The 12736-nt window shown below is 40.6% G+C and overlaps 1 protein-coding gene across 2 annotated transcripts in view; it reads left to right on the top strand.

Moving 5' to 3' along the window:
* GAK (cyclin G associated kinase) overlaps window positions 1-12736 on the top strand; it is a 621278-nt gene that overhangs the window by 221346 nt on the left and 387196 nt on the right. For both annotated transcript variants that reach the window (XM_063455510.1, XM_063455509.1), the window contains exon 15: window positions 8011-8144. In XM_063455510.1, coding sequence (XP_063311580.1) covers window positions 8011-8144 — 134 coding nt within the window. The remainder of the gene's footprint in view (window positions 1-8010; window positions 8145-12736) is intronic.

Below are 12736 nucleotides of genomic sequence, written 5' to 3'. Positions count from 1 at the left end.
CATATTTTTTACCACATTTACATGTTAGGAGATACACTAGACCCGTGGAGTTGCAGTTGAAAAATTGTTTGATTGGTGTTTTAAGTAGGCCGGAGGAATCGGTAATGAATTTGGAGTCTCTATCTATGTAGCAGCAGGCTACACAGCGTCCGCATTGATATGTACCATTAACCTTCAGCCAGTTCTTCTTTTTCTCAATTTGTTTAGAAAAATGGCTGGGTACCAGCATATCCTTCAAGTTTTTGCCCCTTTTTGCAGTTATTGAAACCCGTGACGGGATCACCTCTTTAAGATGACGGTCTTGGGTGAGTAATGGCCAGAATCTAGCTAGGATATTTTTGGACGTCTCCCACCCTGCATCAAAGTTCGCTATACAGCGAATGGTTTTAGGGGGGGAAGGTTTTGGTGTGTTATCAAGCAGAACCTCACGATCACTTAGGAGTGCCCTTTGATATGCCTGTTTCAGACACCTATTTGGGTATCCTTTGGCTTTAAATCTAGCTCTTAGTAGTGCGGCTTTTGCTACGAAATCTTCCATAGAGGAACAGTTCCTTTTCAGTCGCAGGTACTGTCCCACTGGGATCCCTCTCTTTTGAGGGTTGGGATGATGACTGTTCCAGTTGAGCATGTTATTGGTTGACGTCGGTTTCCGGTATAAAGAGGTTTGTATCCTGCAATCATCCCTGATAGTGAACGTACAGTCAAGGAAATTCAGAGAGGATATACCGATTTCCATCGTCAAACGTAGGTTGAGATCGTTTTTATTTAGCTCTCCCACGAATTCAATAAATAGCTCCTTTGTACCTGTCCATATGACCAAGATGTCGTCTATATAGCGTTTCCAAACGTGGACGAAGTCCATATAGTATTTCATATGCTCCGAGTGGACGATGTATTTTTCCCACCACCCCAGGTGCAGGTTCGCATAGGAGGGGGCACAGGATGTCCCCATCGCAGTCCCCTGCACCTGGTGGTAAAATTTGTTATTAAAAAGGAAAAAATTGTGGGTCAGAATGAACTTAAGGAGGTCAAGGACGAATGTGGTATGGCGTGAGTGACTGGGACCCCTTGTTTCGAGAAACGAACTTACGTGTTGTAAACCCCCCAAGTGGGGTATTGAAGAATACAAAGACTCCACATCGAGGCTACATAAAATAGCTCCCTGTGGTACTGCAATAGTCGTGATGCATCTAAGGGTGTCTTTAGTGTCTCTAAGGTAAGACGGTAAATTCTCTACGTATGGACGAAGAATTTGGTCAACATATGTACTGCCTTTGCATGTCATATTATTAGTGCCTGACACGATTGGTCTAGCTGACAAAGGCTCATAACCCTTATGCACTTTAGGAAGGCAGTAAAATGTAGATATTACGGGGTTTTTGACAAAGATACTTGCATATTCATCTTTTGTGAGTACACCATGGTCAAATGCTTGGTCAAGAAGAGTTTTAAATTCAGAAAGGAATTTGAAAGTAGGGTTGGACGGTAGGACCTTATATGTTTTATCATCACTAAGGATCCCTTCGGCCAGCTGGATGTAGTGAGGTTTATTCAAAATGACAATGTTTCCCCCCTTGTCTGCCGGTTTGATAATGACATGTTCGTTTTCCCGTAACTCGGTCAATGCTTTCCATTCATTTCTAGTGAGGTTATTTCTAGGTTTGACCTTCAGAGTATCTATCTTAAGATCTCTGATCATACGGGTGGTAGATTCCACAAACATATCGATGTTTTTAAACTCTCGGATATTGGGGGTGAACTTACTTTTTGGATGTAAGTCTGTGTAAGGTGGGGGGGAAGCATTTTGTCTCTAGTAGTGACACCAGGTCTAGGAGGCATTGATATTCTTTATCATTAAAGCCTAGTTCTTTGGCTTTTTTCTCCTCCTTTACTTTAAAGAATTTATGAAGGGCTAGTTTCCTCCCAAATAGGTTTATATCTTTTATCCATTCGAATTTGTTGAATGGTGGAGTTGGGACGAAAGATAAGCCCTTCATAATTACTTGTTTCTGTAAGGTTGTGAGTGGAGTGTCAGAGATGTTGATTATTCTAGTGTCCCCTTCTAATGACGTCTGCGGTATCTCCCCCTGTTGCGGGTCTGTCTGTACTGCATCTGTTGTTCCCCCTCTCGGGGGAATTGTCCTAAAAAAGTTACTCCTTTTTTAAGAATGCCTTTACCCCTCTGAGTATTTTGTCTAGTTTGGGGCACTGATGTCGCCTCACTGTCTGTATCTGAGGTCTCGTACTCGGATGTCGTGCAATAGTCAGAGTCAACCCTTGAGATTTTTTTGAAATGTCTATAGATTTTGCCTGATTTATAGTCATCATTATCTCTAATAAATTTAATATGTTTACGAGATTTAATGATTTTCTGATATTTATTTAGATTTTCTTGTAATTTTTGTTCTTGACTCTGAAATGAGGGGTCGCTAGAACATTTTTGAATCTCTTCCACCGCAGTATTGACTTTATCATCAATCGATTTTAATCTTTCAGTTTCAAATTTGACCAAGATTTCCATATATTTTTTTGAGCACACATTAGATGCATCCTCCCATTCTTTTAATAGGCCTGGATCATCCATTTGGGTATTGGGTGTAGTTTGTATCCTCAGCCCTCTTGGAATCATAGATTTGCCCAGATAGTTCTTCAGGGAAGTGATTTCCCACCCTATCCTAATTTGCTGTTTGCATAAATTGCTTAGCGTCCTGAATTTGTAATTAACGTTATCATTCTCTGGTAGTACTGTGGGGTGGCTATCCGAAAAAACAGATTCTGCATCCATACACCATGAGTTAGATACTTTTAACTGGGATAGAAAATTGGCCATAGTTGATGGACTAATAATAACTCCTCTAATGGACTTACACTGACACACTTATAGGTATTGAAACCTCTAGAAATAGATACTTAATGAAAAAAAGGAACAACCCCTTACGGGGATAGGTTCAGTGTGTCGAGATCTTGTCTCAATAGGGGATAACCCTAATAATATATAAGAACACGAAAAAAGAAGTGTAGACCTAGGACCAAAGGACCTGGAAACACTAGGTGAGATATAGATCTCAATTGTCTGTTAAAAATATCATTTTAATCGGTATACATAGTCATGAACACACAAAAAAAGATAATGAAAAAAAGTGCTAAAAATAAATCACCCACTCTGGAAGGGAGATCTAAGGAGCTCAGGGAGCTATAGGGGGAGTTCGTATAGGAGTATACAGCTGTAATCACCAGAACACTCTGTCAGCCGGGAATATTCCGTGCTGCCTCTAAATAGAGGGTTGGTAGTGGTGATGGTGCCTACACTTTATTAAAAGGGACACCTAACTCCTAGTAAAGACACAGAGCCTACCCATAGTAAACATTGGTTAGTAATTGCAGACAAATCCTCCATGCACGCTCCCTATTAAAGGGGTAGAGACAATCAGGTCTCCGTGGTGACTGTGAGAGTACTGCTTACAACAGTAGCTCATGTGACGTACTAGGTATCGTTATTGGAAAAGGTGTTGATAAAAAACCTGCGTTCGACACTCTAGCTGTGGGGTTGGAGTATAAAAGCAGTAGGGAATCCAAATTTTTCTAGGACTTGTGTCATGTAGCACCAGTTTAGTCTGACGAAGGCCTTCTCCGCGTCCAGCGCCAAGAGAAGGCCCTCCATGTTTCTTGATTCCATATGGGAAAGAACATTCAGGATTTTCCTCGTATTGTCCGAACCTTGCCTATTTTTTACAAATCCTGATTGGTCGTTGTGTACGATCCGCGTCAAGATACCGTATATACTCGAGTATAAGCCGACCCGAATATAAGCCGAGGCCCCTAATTTTACCCCCAAAAACTGGGAAAACTTATTGACTCGAGTATAAGACTAGGGTGGAAAATGCAGCAGCTACTGGTAAATTTCTAAATAAAATTAGATCCTAAAAAAAGTTATATTAACTGAATATTTATTTACAGTGTGTGTGTGTGTATGAATGCTGTGTGTATATGAATGCTGTGTGTGTGTGAATGCAGTGTGTATATAATGAATGGAGTGCAGTGTGTGTATAATGAATGCAGTGCAGTGTGTGTATAATGAATGCAGTGCAGTGTGTGTATGAGTGCAGTGTGTATGCAGTGTGTATATAATGAATGCAGTGTGTATGTATGAGTGCAGTGTGTATATAATGAATGCAGTGTGTATATAATGAATGCAGTGTGTATGTATGAATGCAGTGTGTGTATGAATGCAGTGTGTATATAGTGAATGGAGTGTGTGTGTATGAGTGCAGTGTGTATGCAGTGTGTATATAATGAATGCAGTGCAGTGTGTGTATATGAGTGCAGTGTGTGAGTGCAGTGTGTATATAATGAATGCAGTGCAGTGTGTGAGTGCAGTGTGTATATAATGAATGCAGTGCAGTGTGTGAGTGCAGTGTGTATATAATGAATGCAGTGCAGTGTGTGTATGAGTGGAGGAGTGTTGAGTATTGTTGAGTTCGAAATAGGAATCAAGATCTTCCCTGATTTGGGTTATTGCGTGGGGATCTTTCAGGAGCGTTTCATTAAGACGCCATGTACCCCGTCCTATATTGGAAAATTTATCTTGTATTGATATGGTGATGGGAACATGGTCAGACCATGTTATAATTCCTATGTGTGCTGCTTGTATGTTCGGTGTTGTGGATGCGTGAATCAGGAATCGATCAATACGTGAGTATGAGTTGTGTACATGGGAATGGAACGTGTAGTCTTTATCCGAGGGATGCAAGACCCTCCATATGTCCAATAGTCCCGCTGTATGTATTACTGTCCTGAGTTGCGCTGCTATGTTAGAGCGTTTTTGAGCTGATGCTCTTGCGACAGAGACAGTGGATTAGACACAACCTCCGAGAACTAAGATAAAATTCGTGTCCCCTCCCATGATTAGTGTCCCAAACGAGTGGGATTGAGCTAATGAAATTATTTTGTTAGCATAGTCCACTTGATTATCGTGGGGACCATATACATTCAAAAGCGTGTATGGTGCATTGTTTATGAGACATTGTACGAGAAGGAATCTGCCTTCTTTATCCCGTACTATTATAGACACCCCTCTTTTCTTTTTAATATATCCTGTGTGAAATCCCATCGGGAACGATTTGGAACAAAATTTAGGCATACTAGATTTCAGAAAATGGGTTTCTTGAAAGAAGGCAATACTCGCTTTCAGTTTGACTGCTTTCGCTAAGGCTAGCCTCCTCTTGTGGGGGGAGTTCAAGCCTTTGACGTTAAGGGATAATATGGTTAATGCCATGGTCGGTGCCGGAGGGGGATTATTGTGTCATATACCCACATGGGTATCCTGTCCCGTTTACCATCCACGTCTACTCGTACTATATATATATCGTCACCTTTAAACATTGTCGATAAATTGGAATATCATAGTCTGACCTATTGTAAACTACATGTCGCATCATACATGGCATCCGTGGGTACGTGCATTAGACAAATAGTATAATTAGGCGTAAACATGCTTGTGTACCCCTGGATCTATTAATACTCAATAAGAGTTGTTCTTCATTGATACGTGAAAATGGAGTCCGTGACGGGGGGGAAGGGTATGGAAGGAATAAGTAAAAAACATTCAGCCCTAAGGCAACTATGTACAGAAAGACAGACCAGGACATAATGTCCAGCGTCAAAATAGAAAGTATCGGCCCAATGGAGCCAGAGTGGGGGAGGGCAGTTGTAGACAATATGGTTAACCCCTTATATCTTTAGAGTATGTTTGGAAAATAATGATTCCAGCTACCTCTGGGTGGTCATCGGTCTACCTCGTGAAACCCTCATGTCATAGGTACAATTAAGATGAGAAACCATGTCACAGCTTTGTTACTCAGTGAGCAGAGGTGCGTCATAAAAGAGAAAAACATAGACATATAAAGCATATCAAAACATTCTGATCAAAGCATAGCATATGTTAAATAACCAAATTAGTGCATATGTTCAATCTCACGTGTCACCGTGTGTCCTCATTTAAGAGGGTAAGGATCTCACTGCGCCAGCCGGCAACTAGTGTGCCACAGTCTCATTTATGTCGTGCCAGGTGAGACCAGTCCTTAGAGATTTTTGTGGGTGATTTGCGCGTATCTTTAGTGTGGGTATTAGCTTCCGCGTGTTCGATAGCAATGTCCCAATCCTTCAATAATTTCAGCCCATCCGGTATCGACTTTATCTGGTGCTCCGTACCGTTCTTCTTGAGAAGTAGACATGTGAGGTAGCCCCATTTATATGTGATTTCGGCGTTCCTTAGTGCCTTGATAATCGGCATAAATTATTTACGCCTCATTAGGGTAGCAGCTGATAAGTCCACAAATAGCTTGATCCCTGCATATTGCGCCGGTATATTATTGGCTATCCGCGCTGCACGCATAATCTGTTCTTTGGCTGTAAAATGGTGCACCCAGGTGATCACATCCCTGGGTATAGATGGCGCCAGGAATCTTGGTTTCGGCAGCCTGTGTATGCGATCTAGGCAAAGATCTCGATCTGTAAGTTCCGGGCATAGGGTTTTGAAGAGTGTTATAGTGTATTCCCGTAGTAGAGACGGTCCAATATCTTCAGGTATCCCTCTCAGGCGAATATTGTTGCGCCTGTCTCGGTCCTCATGATCTGCTATTTTTGCTGTGAGGAAGGCGACTCTCTCCTCTAGGGAATCATAGGCCCCTGCCAGGTTGTTGTGGGCCTCAATAATTTCCTCAGACTTGTCTTCCAATAAAGAAGTTCTCTCTCCAATTGCTTGGATATCTGCCCTTACATCACGGGCCAGTTTAGAGAAGTTTGCTTGTAGAGATTGTTGCAGCTCTTGCAGCATTCTGTGAAGAGTTATTTCCGACGCTGGGAGAGTTGTTCCCAGCGAGATGGAAGTGCTGTCGCTCCTGTCAGAGCACGCTGTGGGTGAGGAAGGGCCGTCGGCACCATTTTGTGGAGACCGTCGCGGAGATATCAGTGCCGCGATCTGCAATGTAGCCGGGCACATTTTGTTCTTTTTCGCCGTTCTTTGTGCCATGGTGTTTCAGGTGTCGGATGGCTATGTTTGGTAGCTGGTAAAGGTCGGTAATGCTCTTCTAATTGCTGTGGATTTGATACCCTCGTTGGAGCTGACGGCTCACACAACCATTTCCTCGAGCTGCCAGGCCACGCCCCGCATTAGAATTTATTTTATTGTATGTTATACTATATTATCTTATATTCAACAAGGAACCTTTTATGTATTTCCTCTTTACTGTTAAAAGAACACTCCAAACATGGGTGCCAACTTCCACTACCCTTAACCCTGCAAATGTAATTATTGCAGTTTTTTTATAAACTGCAATAATTACCTTGCAGGGTTAACTCCACCTCTCATTGCCGCACATGTGCATTAGGCCAGCGGGCGGGGTGAGTCTGGTCCACCGGCCGACGTAATGCAGAGGACATCGGCAGGGGTCTCAGGTAAGTGACTGAAGGGGTTTTCACCACTTCAGCAACCGGGAGTGGGGGGTGGGAGGGAGATGCGACCTACAGTGCCAGGATAACGGATTGTTTTCCTGGCACTGGAGTGTCCCTTTAACAAAAAAAATCACTTTTAACTTTGGAACATTACTTAATTTTATTTTGCAACTGATTCACTCCAGGCAATTCTCCAATGGATCACATAATTCGTATCTGAAATAAAAATGTTAACATTTGCACGAAAAACAAACCTTATCTAGTAGGGGCTTCTTTCCATACAGAGCATATATATTTATCTATATAGTTACAAGGTAATGGTTAAGTGTCAGTTTACTTTATAGGCTATTGTGAAGTTATGCACTCTGTCAAAACATCCAAGGTGTCAATGCAGTTTCTATAGTCCAATTCAACAGCAGCATTCACCAAAAAAAAATACCATAGAACAATAGAGCAAGTAAAGCAGAGGCACATTAATATAACATGATGGTAATGCTGCTAACATTCAAAATTAAGTAAAGATGATATTTTTTTTATTTTTTTTTATTTTCATTGCAGGATGGAAGAGTTGCATCTGCTGTAGTAGTTTGTTCTTTTCTATGTTTCTGCCGCCTGTTTACCACTGCTGAAGCTGCTGTTTATATGTTTAGCATGAAACGTTGCCCACCTGGTATATGGTCTTCTCATAAAAGGTAGGCAAATAAATATTATTACAAGGATCTGGCATTGTATGTTTTTTTGTCTGTATGCATAGTTCAATAAGATTTTTTGTTTTTTTAAAACGGATTAAAACAAGATTTGTTGTCATGTCTTTAGAAAAAAAAAAGTGTTATAATGTTAAACTCATTGTTTCATAGGATAACTACTCTTGACAAATGTTATCAGCTTGTGACATGTTGGTGCAATTTTCCTTCTTTTTTTTCATGCAGTATTCTGGCATACATTAAAGAATCCTTCGAGTACCCTATAGTGGTTTTGGTGCTAGTTGTGCCCTGGCAGCTCCCCTATTGTAAAGAGTCATTTTTTTTTTTTTAATTTTTTTTTTAAGAATGCCTTGATTACTTACTTGGGTTGTGCTCTCTACTTCTACTACTTCTTATGGCGAGGTGGAAGCTCCAGCCCTCTGCCAGGGATATATCTGGCTTAGTTCAGATAGAGAATTTCAAGCTTTCCATATGAAGTAGTGAAGATCAGGAGCGGAGCCCAACAAACTCTGGGTAAGAAGCAAAATCATTCTAAATGGGTAATTCCTTTCAGTGGGCTTGGACTGTTCATTCAAACATGAATGTGAAAAACATTAATATCCCATATCCCAGCAAAGATGTGCTCTCACCCTCACCTCTATCTTGTATATTTTTAAATGTATCTATATTGATAAATTGACACTTTGCATTTTTAGGTAGAAAAACCTTTGCCCAGGACCAAGGCTTAAAAAAATTAAGAGATCACTACAAAATTATCCGTTTCATTTTTATTTAACTTTTTCTAAATAATATTGACATTTTGAACATTTATGTGCAGAAAATAACTTCCCAGCGTTCTGAAATCAATACTTAGTGTAATAACCTCAAGAACTATCACAGGGTTCATGTTCCATTCCAGTATTTCACATTTCTGTTCCCAACTGCAATTTGCCATTTTTTGTTTGTTTGTAACTTGATGTCATCTTATGGTTGTTGAGTGACATTCAAATGAGTTGGCAGTCATCCCAGTTAAGGAGAGTCATTTTCCTCCTCTGTTCTGTAGCTTTGTTGTTCTTCTGAAATGCCATCTTTGACATTTTAAAAGTGGAAGCAACATTACGCTCACTGTATCCCTTTGCCAGTAAAGCCAGAATTAAACCCTTATTTTTCTCACTCAAAACCTTTTGTTGATATTGTCAATAATTCCTTTTTTATTCAAATTACTTTTGAGGTACTGCAAGCTCTGTTTTTGCCACCCAACTGGCTCTATTGCAAGAGTATAGTGCTGAACAGTGCAGTGGTTTTTATACTTTTTCTCATTAAATAACATTTGGTTCAGGTGTTCTCCTAATCAATATCTAATCAAGTAATTGAGGTGTGCCTGTGATGGAATTCAACAGACTCCGGATGGAATGGCTGCCATACATGTATATGAACAATGGTCTATCTTAACCTCTTAAATTAGTCATGCGTTCCACCGCTTTATGGGCATTTTCCTGGTAGAATAATAAAAAAAATTGTATAAGCGCTCGAGAGTAATAAAGAGTATGCAGTACAGCTGCATTGCCCCAAAGTGACACTACGTGACACACACATATGAATAAATACCTAAAACTGAGCACTCTAGCAACTGCAGTAAATAAGTATTCTCGGTATACACTCTCGGGGAAAAAAATAATATATGCAGATTATCTAAAATACTAAAAAGAAAACCCTGGCTCTGGGTTTAGTAAGTGAGTAGTATCTTAGCACAATTTATTTATAACCGCAATAAACCCACAACTTGACAAGTACATAGTTACATAGTTACATAGCTGAAAAGAGACTTGCGTCCATCAAGTTCAGCCTTCCTCACATATGCTTTTGCTGTTGATCCAAAAGAAGGCAAAAAACCCAGTCTGAAGCGCTTCCAATTTTGCAACAAACTAGGAAAAAATTTCTTCTTGACCCCAAAATAGCAGTCAGATGTCTCCTTGGATCAAGCAGCTATTACCCCACTAATTAAGTAGAAATCAAATGTAAAACAGCAGCAGCTTATAGTCACTTCCGGGTTTCTGCACTGTTCCAACCACGTGACCACTTGGGACCGCCTCCCCACGTCATATATGAAGCGTTTCTCCTGCCCGTTCAGCCCTTCCTTTTAAGTGCCTCCTCCTCCGTTCTCCCATTGGTCGGAGGGTGTGCTTTTCTGCCCAAATTAATTTTCGCTGATATAGGGGGTATGTGCACTTCGTCTATCCTAATAATATCTTGCTTAGGGCTGCTACACACATCCTCTCATACTGTACATAAAAACTAGCAATACTGCAGGGTGATAACTACCCAAATGAGTTATATTTCTTATTTAAAACTTGTATATTATATATGTTATGTTATATACGTTGGGTTTCTCTTGGTTATTATGCATGGTGTATAAATATCCTAATTATACAGTAATCTGCTCTCAAGTGTATTCATTTATTTAAAGGGACACTATAGTCACCTGAACAACTTTAGCTTAATTAAGCAGTTTTGGTGTATAGAACATGCCCCTGCAGCCTCACTGCTCAATCCTCTGCCATTTAGGAGTTAAATCCCTTTGTTTATGAACCCTAGTCACACCTCCCTGCATGTGACTTGCACAGCCTTCCATAAACACTTCCTGTATAGAGAGCCCTATTTAGGCTTTCTTTATTGCAAGTTCTGTTTAATTAAGATTTTCTTATCCCCTGCTATGTTAATAGCCTGCTAGACCCTACAAGAGCCTCCTGTATGTGATTAAAGTTCAATTTAGAGATTAAGATACAATTATTTAAGGCAAATTACATCTGTTTGAAAGTGAAACCAGTTTTTTTTTCATGCAGGCTCTGTCAATCATAGCCAGGGGAGGTGTGGCTAGGGCTGCATAAACAGAAACAAAGTGATTTAACTCCTAAATGACAGTGAATTGAGCAGTGAAATTGCAGGGGAATGATCTATACACTAAAACTGCTTTATTTAGCTAAAGTAATTTAGGTGACTATAGTGTTCCTTTAATACTTGGGTTTCTATCAGATTGTAAAAATGGATTATCACCTAAATTAACTTTTCTATTGGTATGATAAACCATATAGATATTTCCGCTGCATAAACCTGCTATTTAGTTCTTAAGGTACATGATTATACATAGATTAGATTTATCAAAATGTAAAAATGAATAAAAAGGGGATTATACACTAAATCTAAATATCTAGAATTATACCCCATTGCAACTTTGGGGTCAATATTCAACCTGCAGTGTACAATTGTTTGCTATAATGATCATATATCACATATAAAATACAATGGTTTCTATAAGATGGAAATTGAATTCTATCTTTTAGGTTTAATATTCAACCTGCAGTACCCACTTGTTTACTATCACGATCATATATCACATACAAAATGCAGTATATATAAAATCAAATGTTATATATAAAATGTATTCAGAAACAAAATATAAAAAAAAGAATATTGGGGGCGTGGCCTGACCGCGGAGCTGAATGGACGTGCACTGATTCGGCTCCCTGCAATCCATCGGGCAATCCACACTAATCCACAGCAATAATCAATAATGGGGAACCCCAAAAAGAACCAAGGCACTCAGCGCACCCCGGGGAAACCCAACGGTCAAAAATTGGGAACTTTAACGGGCTATTTCACGGAGTCGGCAGACCGCGAAACGGAGGCCGCAAATAACAAAATGGCGCAGACGGACACCCAAACATACCTGGACTCCACTTCTCAAAGCCCAACGGCATCGGATACCTCAGATAGATACCACGACCACCCCAGAGACCTGGAACTCAGAGAGCTAATTAAAAACTTACCCTCCAAGGCAGACATAGCGTCCATGATTAACAAAATGGAGACTTCTTTCCAAGCAAAGCTGGACGCGATCAACTCCAACCTGCAACAAATAAATCACAGGGTCACAGATCTAGAAGAGGAGAAAGATGCCCAACAAGCTCAAATGGTAAATTTTTCCTCATTAGTAGACTCTCAAATGCTTTACATGACTGACATGCAACGGCAATTAGATGACCTCGACAACAGGGGACGAAGAAATAACTTAAGGGTGAGAGGGCTCCCCGAGTCCCAAGGGGAAGACCTCACTAATACACTAACTGACCTGTTTAATTTAATACTGGGAAAAGACCCCAGCAACACGTTCATTATAGACAGGGCACACAGATCTCTCAAACCGAGAGGCCCTGCAACAGAGCTCCCACGTGATGTCATTTGTAGACTACACTACTACACTGAGAAAGAAAGTCTACTAAAAGCACTGCGTGATACCAACCCCCCACTACTATACAGAGACCATGCAGTGCAAATCTTCCCTGACTTGTCATGGCTCACACTGCAAGCAAGGAGAGCTCTGAAACCGATTACGGAACATCTCCGCAACCGAGATATTCGATACAGGTGGGGGTTCCCCTTCGCTCTCATAGTCACCCACAAAGGTACTACACACTCAATTACATCACATCTAGACGTTCCACCGTTTTTGAGAGCTTTAGACCTGCCAGAAACCCCAATCATGGACTGGTATGGTCCCTACCCACACCAGGATTCACTGCACCGCACAAGAGGAATCACGC

Source organism: Pelobates fuscus, chromosome 5 (genome assembly GCF_036172605.1).
Source record: "Pelobates fuscus isolate aPelFus1 chromosome 5, aPelFus1.pri, whole genome shotgun sequence".
Taxonomy (NCBI): Eukaryota; Metazoa; Chordata; class Amphibia; order Anura; family Pelobatidae; genus Pelobates; species Pelobates fuscus.
Note: the sequence above shows the minus strand (reverse complement) of the source record. Positions and strands in the feature narration are given on the sequence as shown.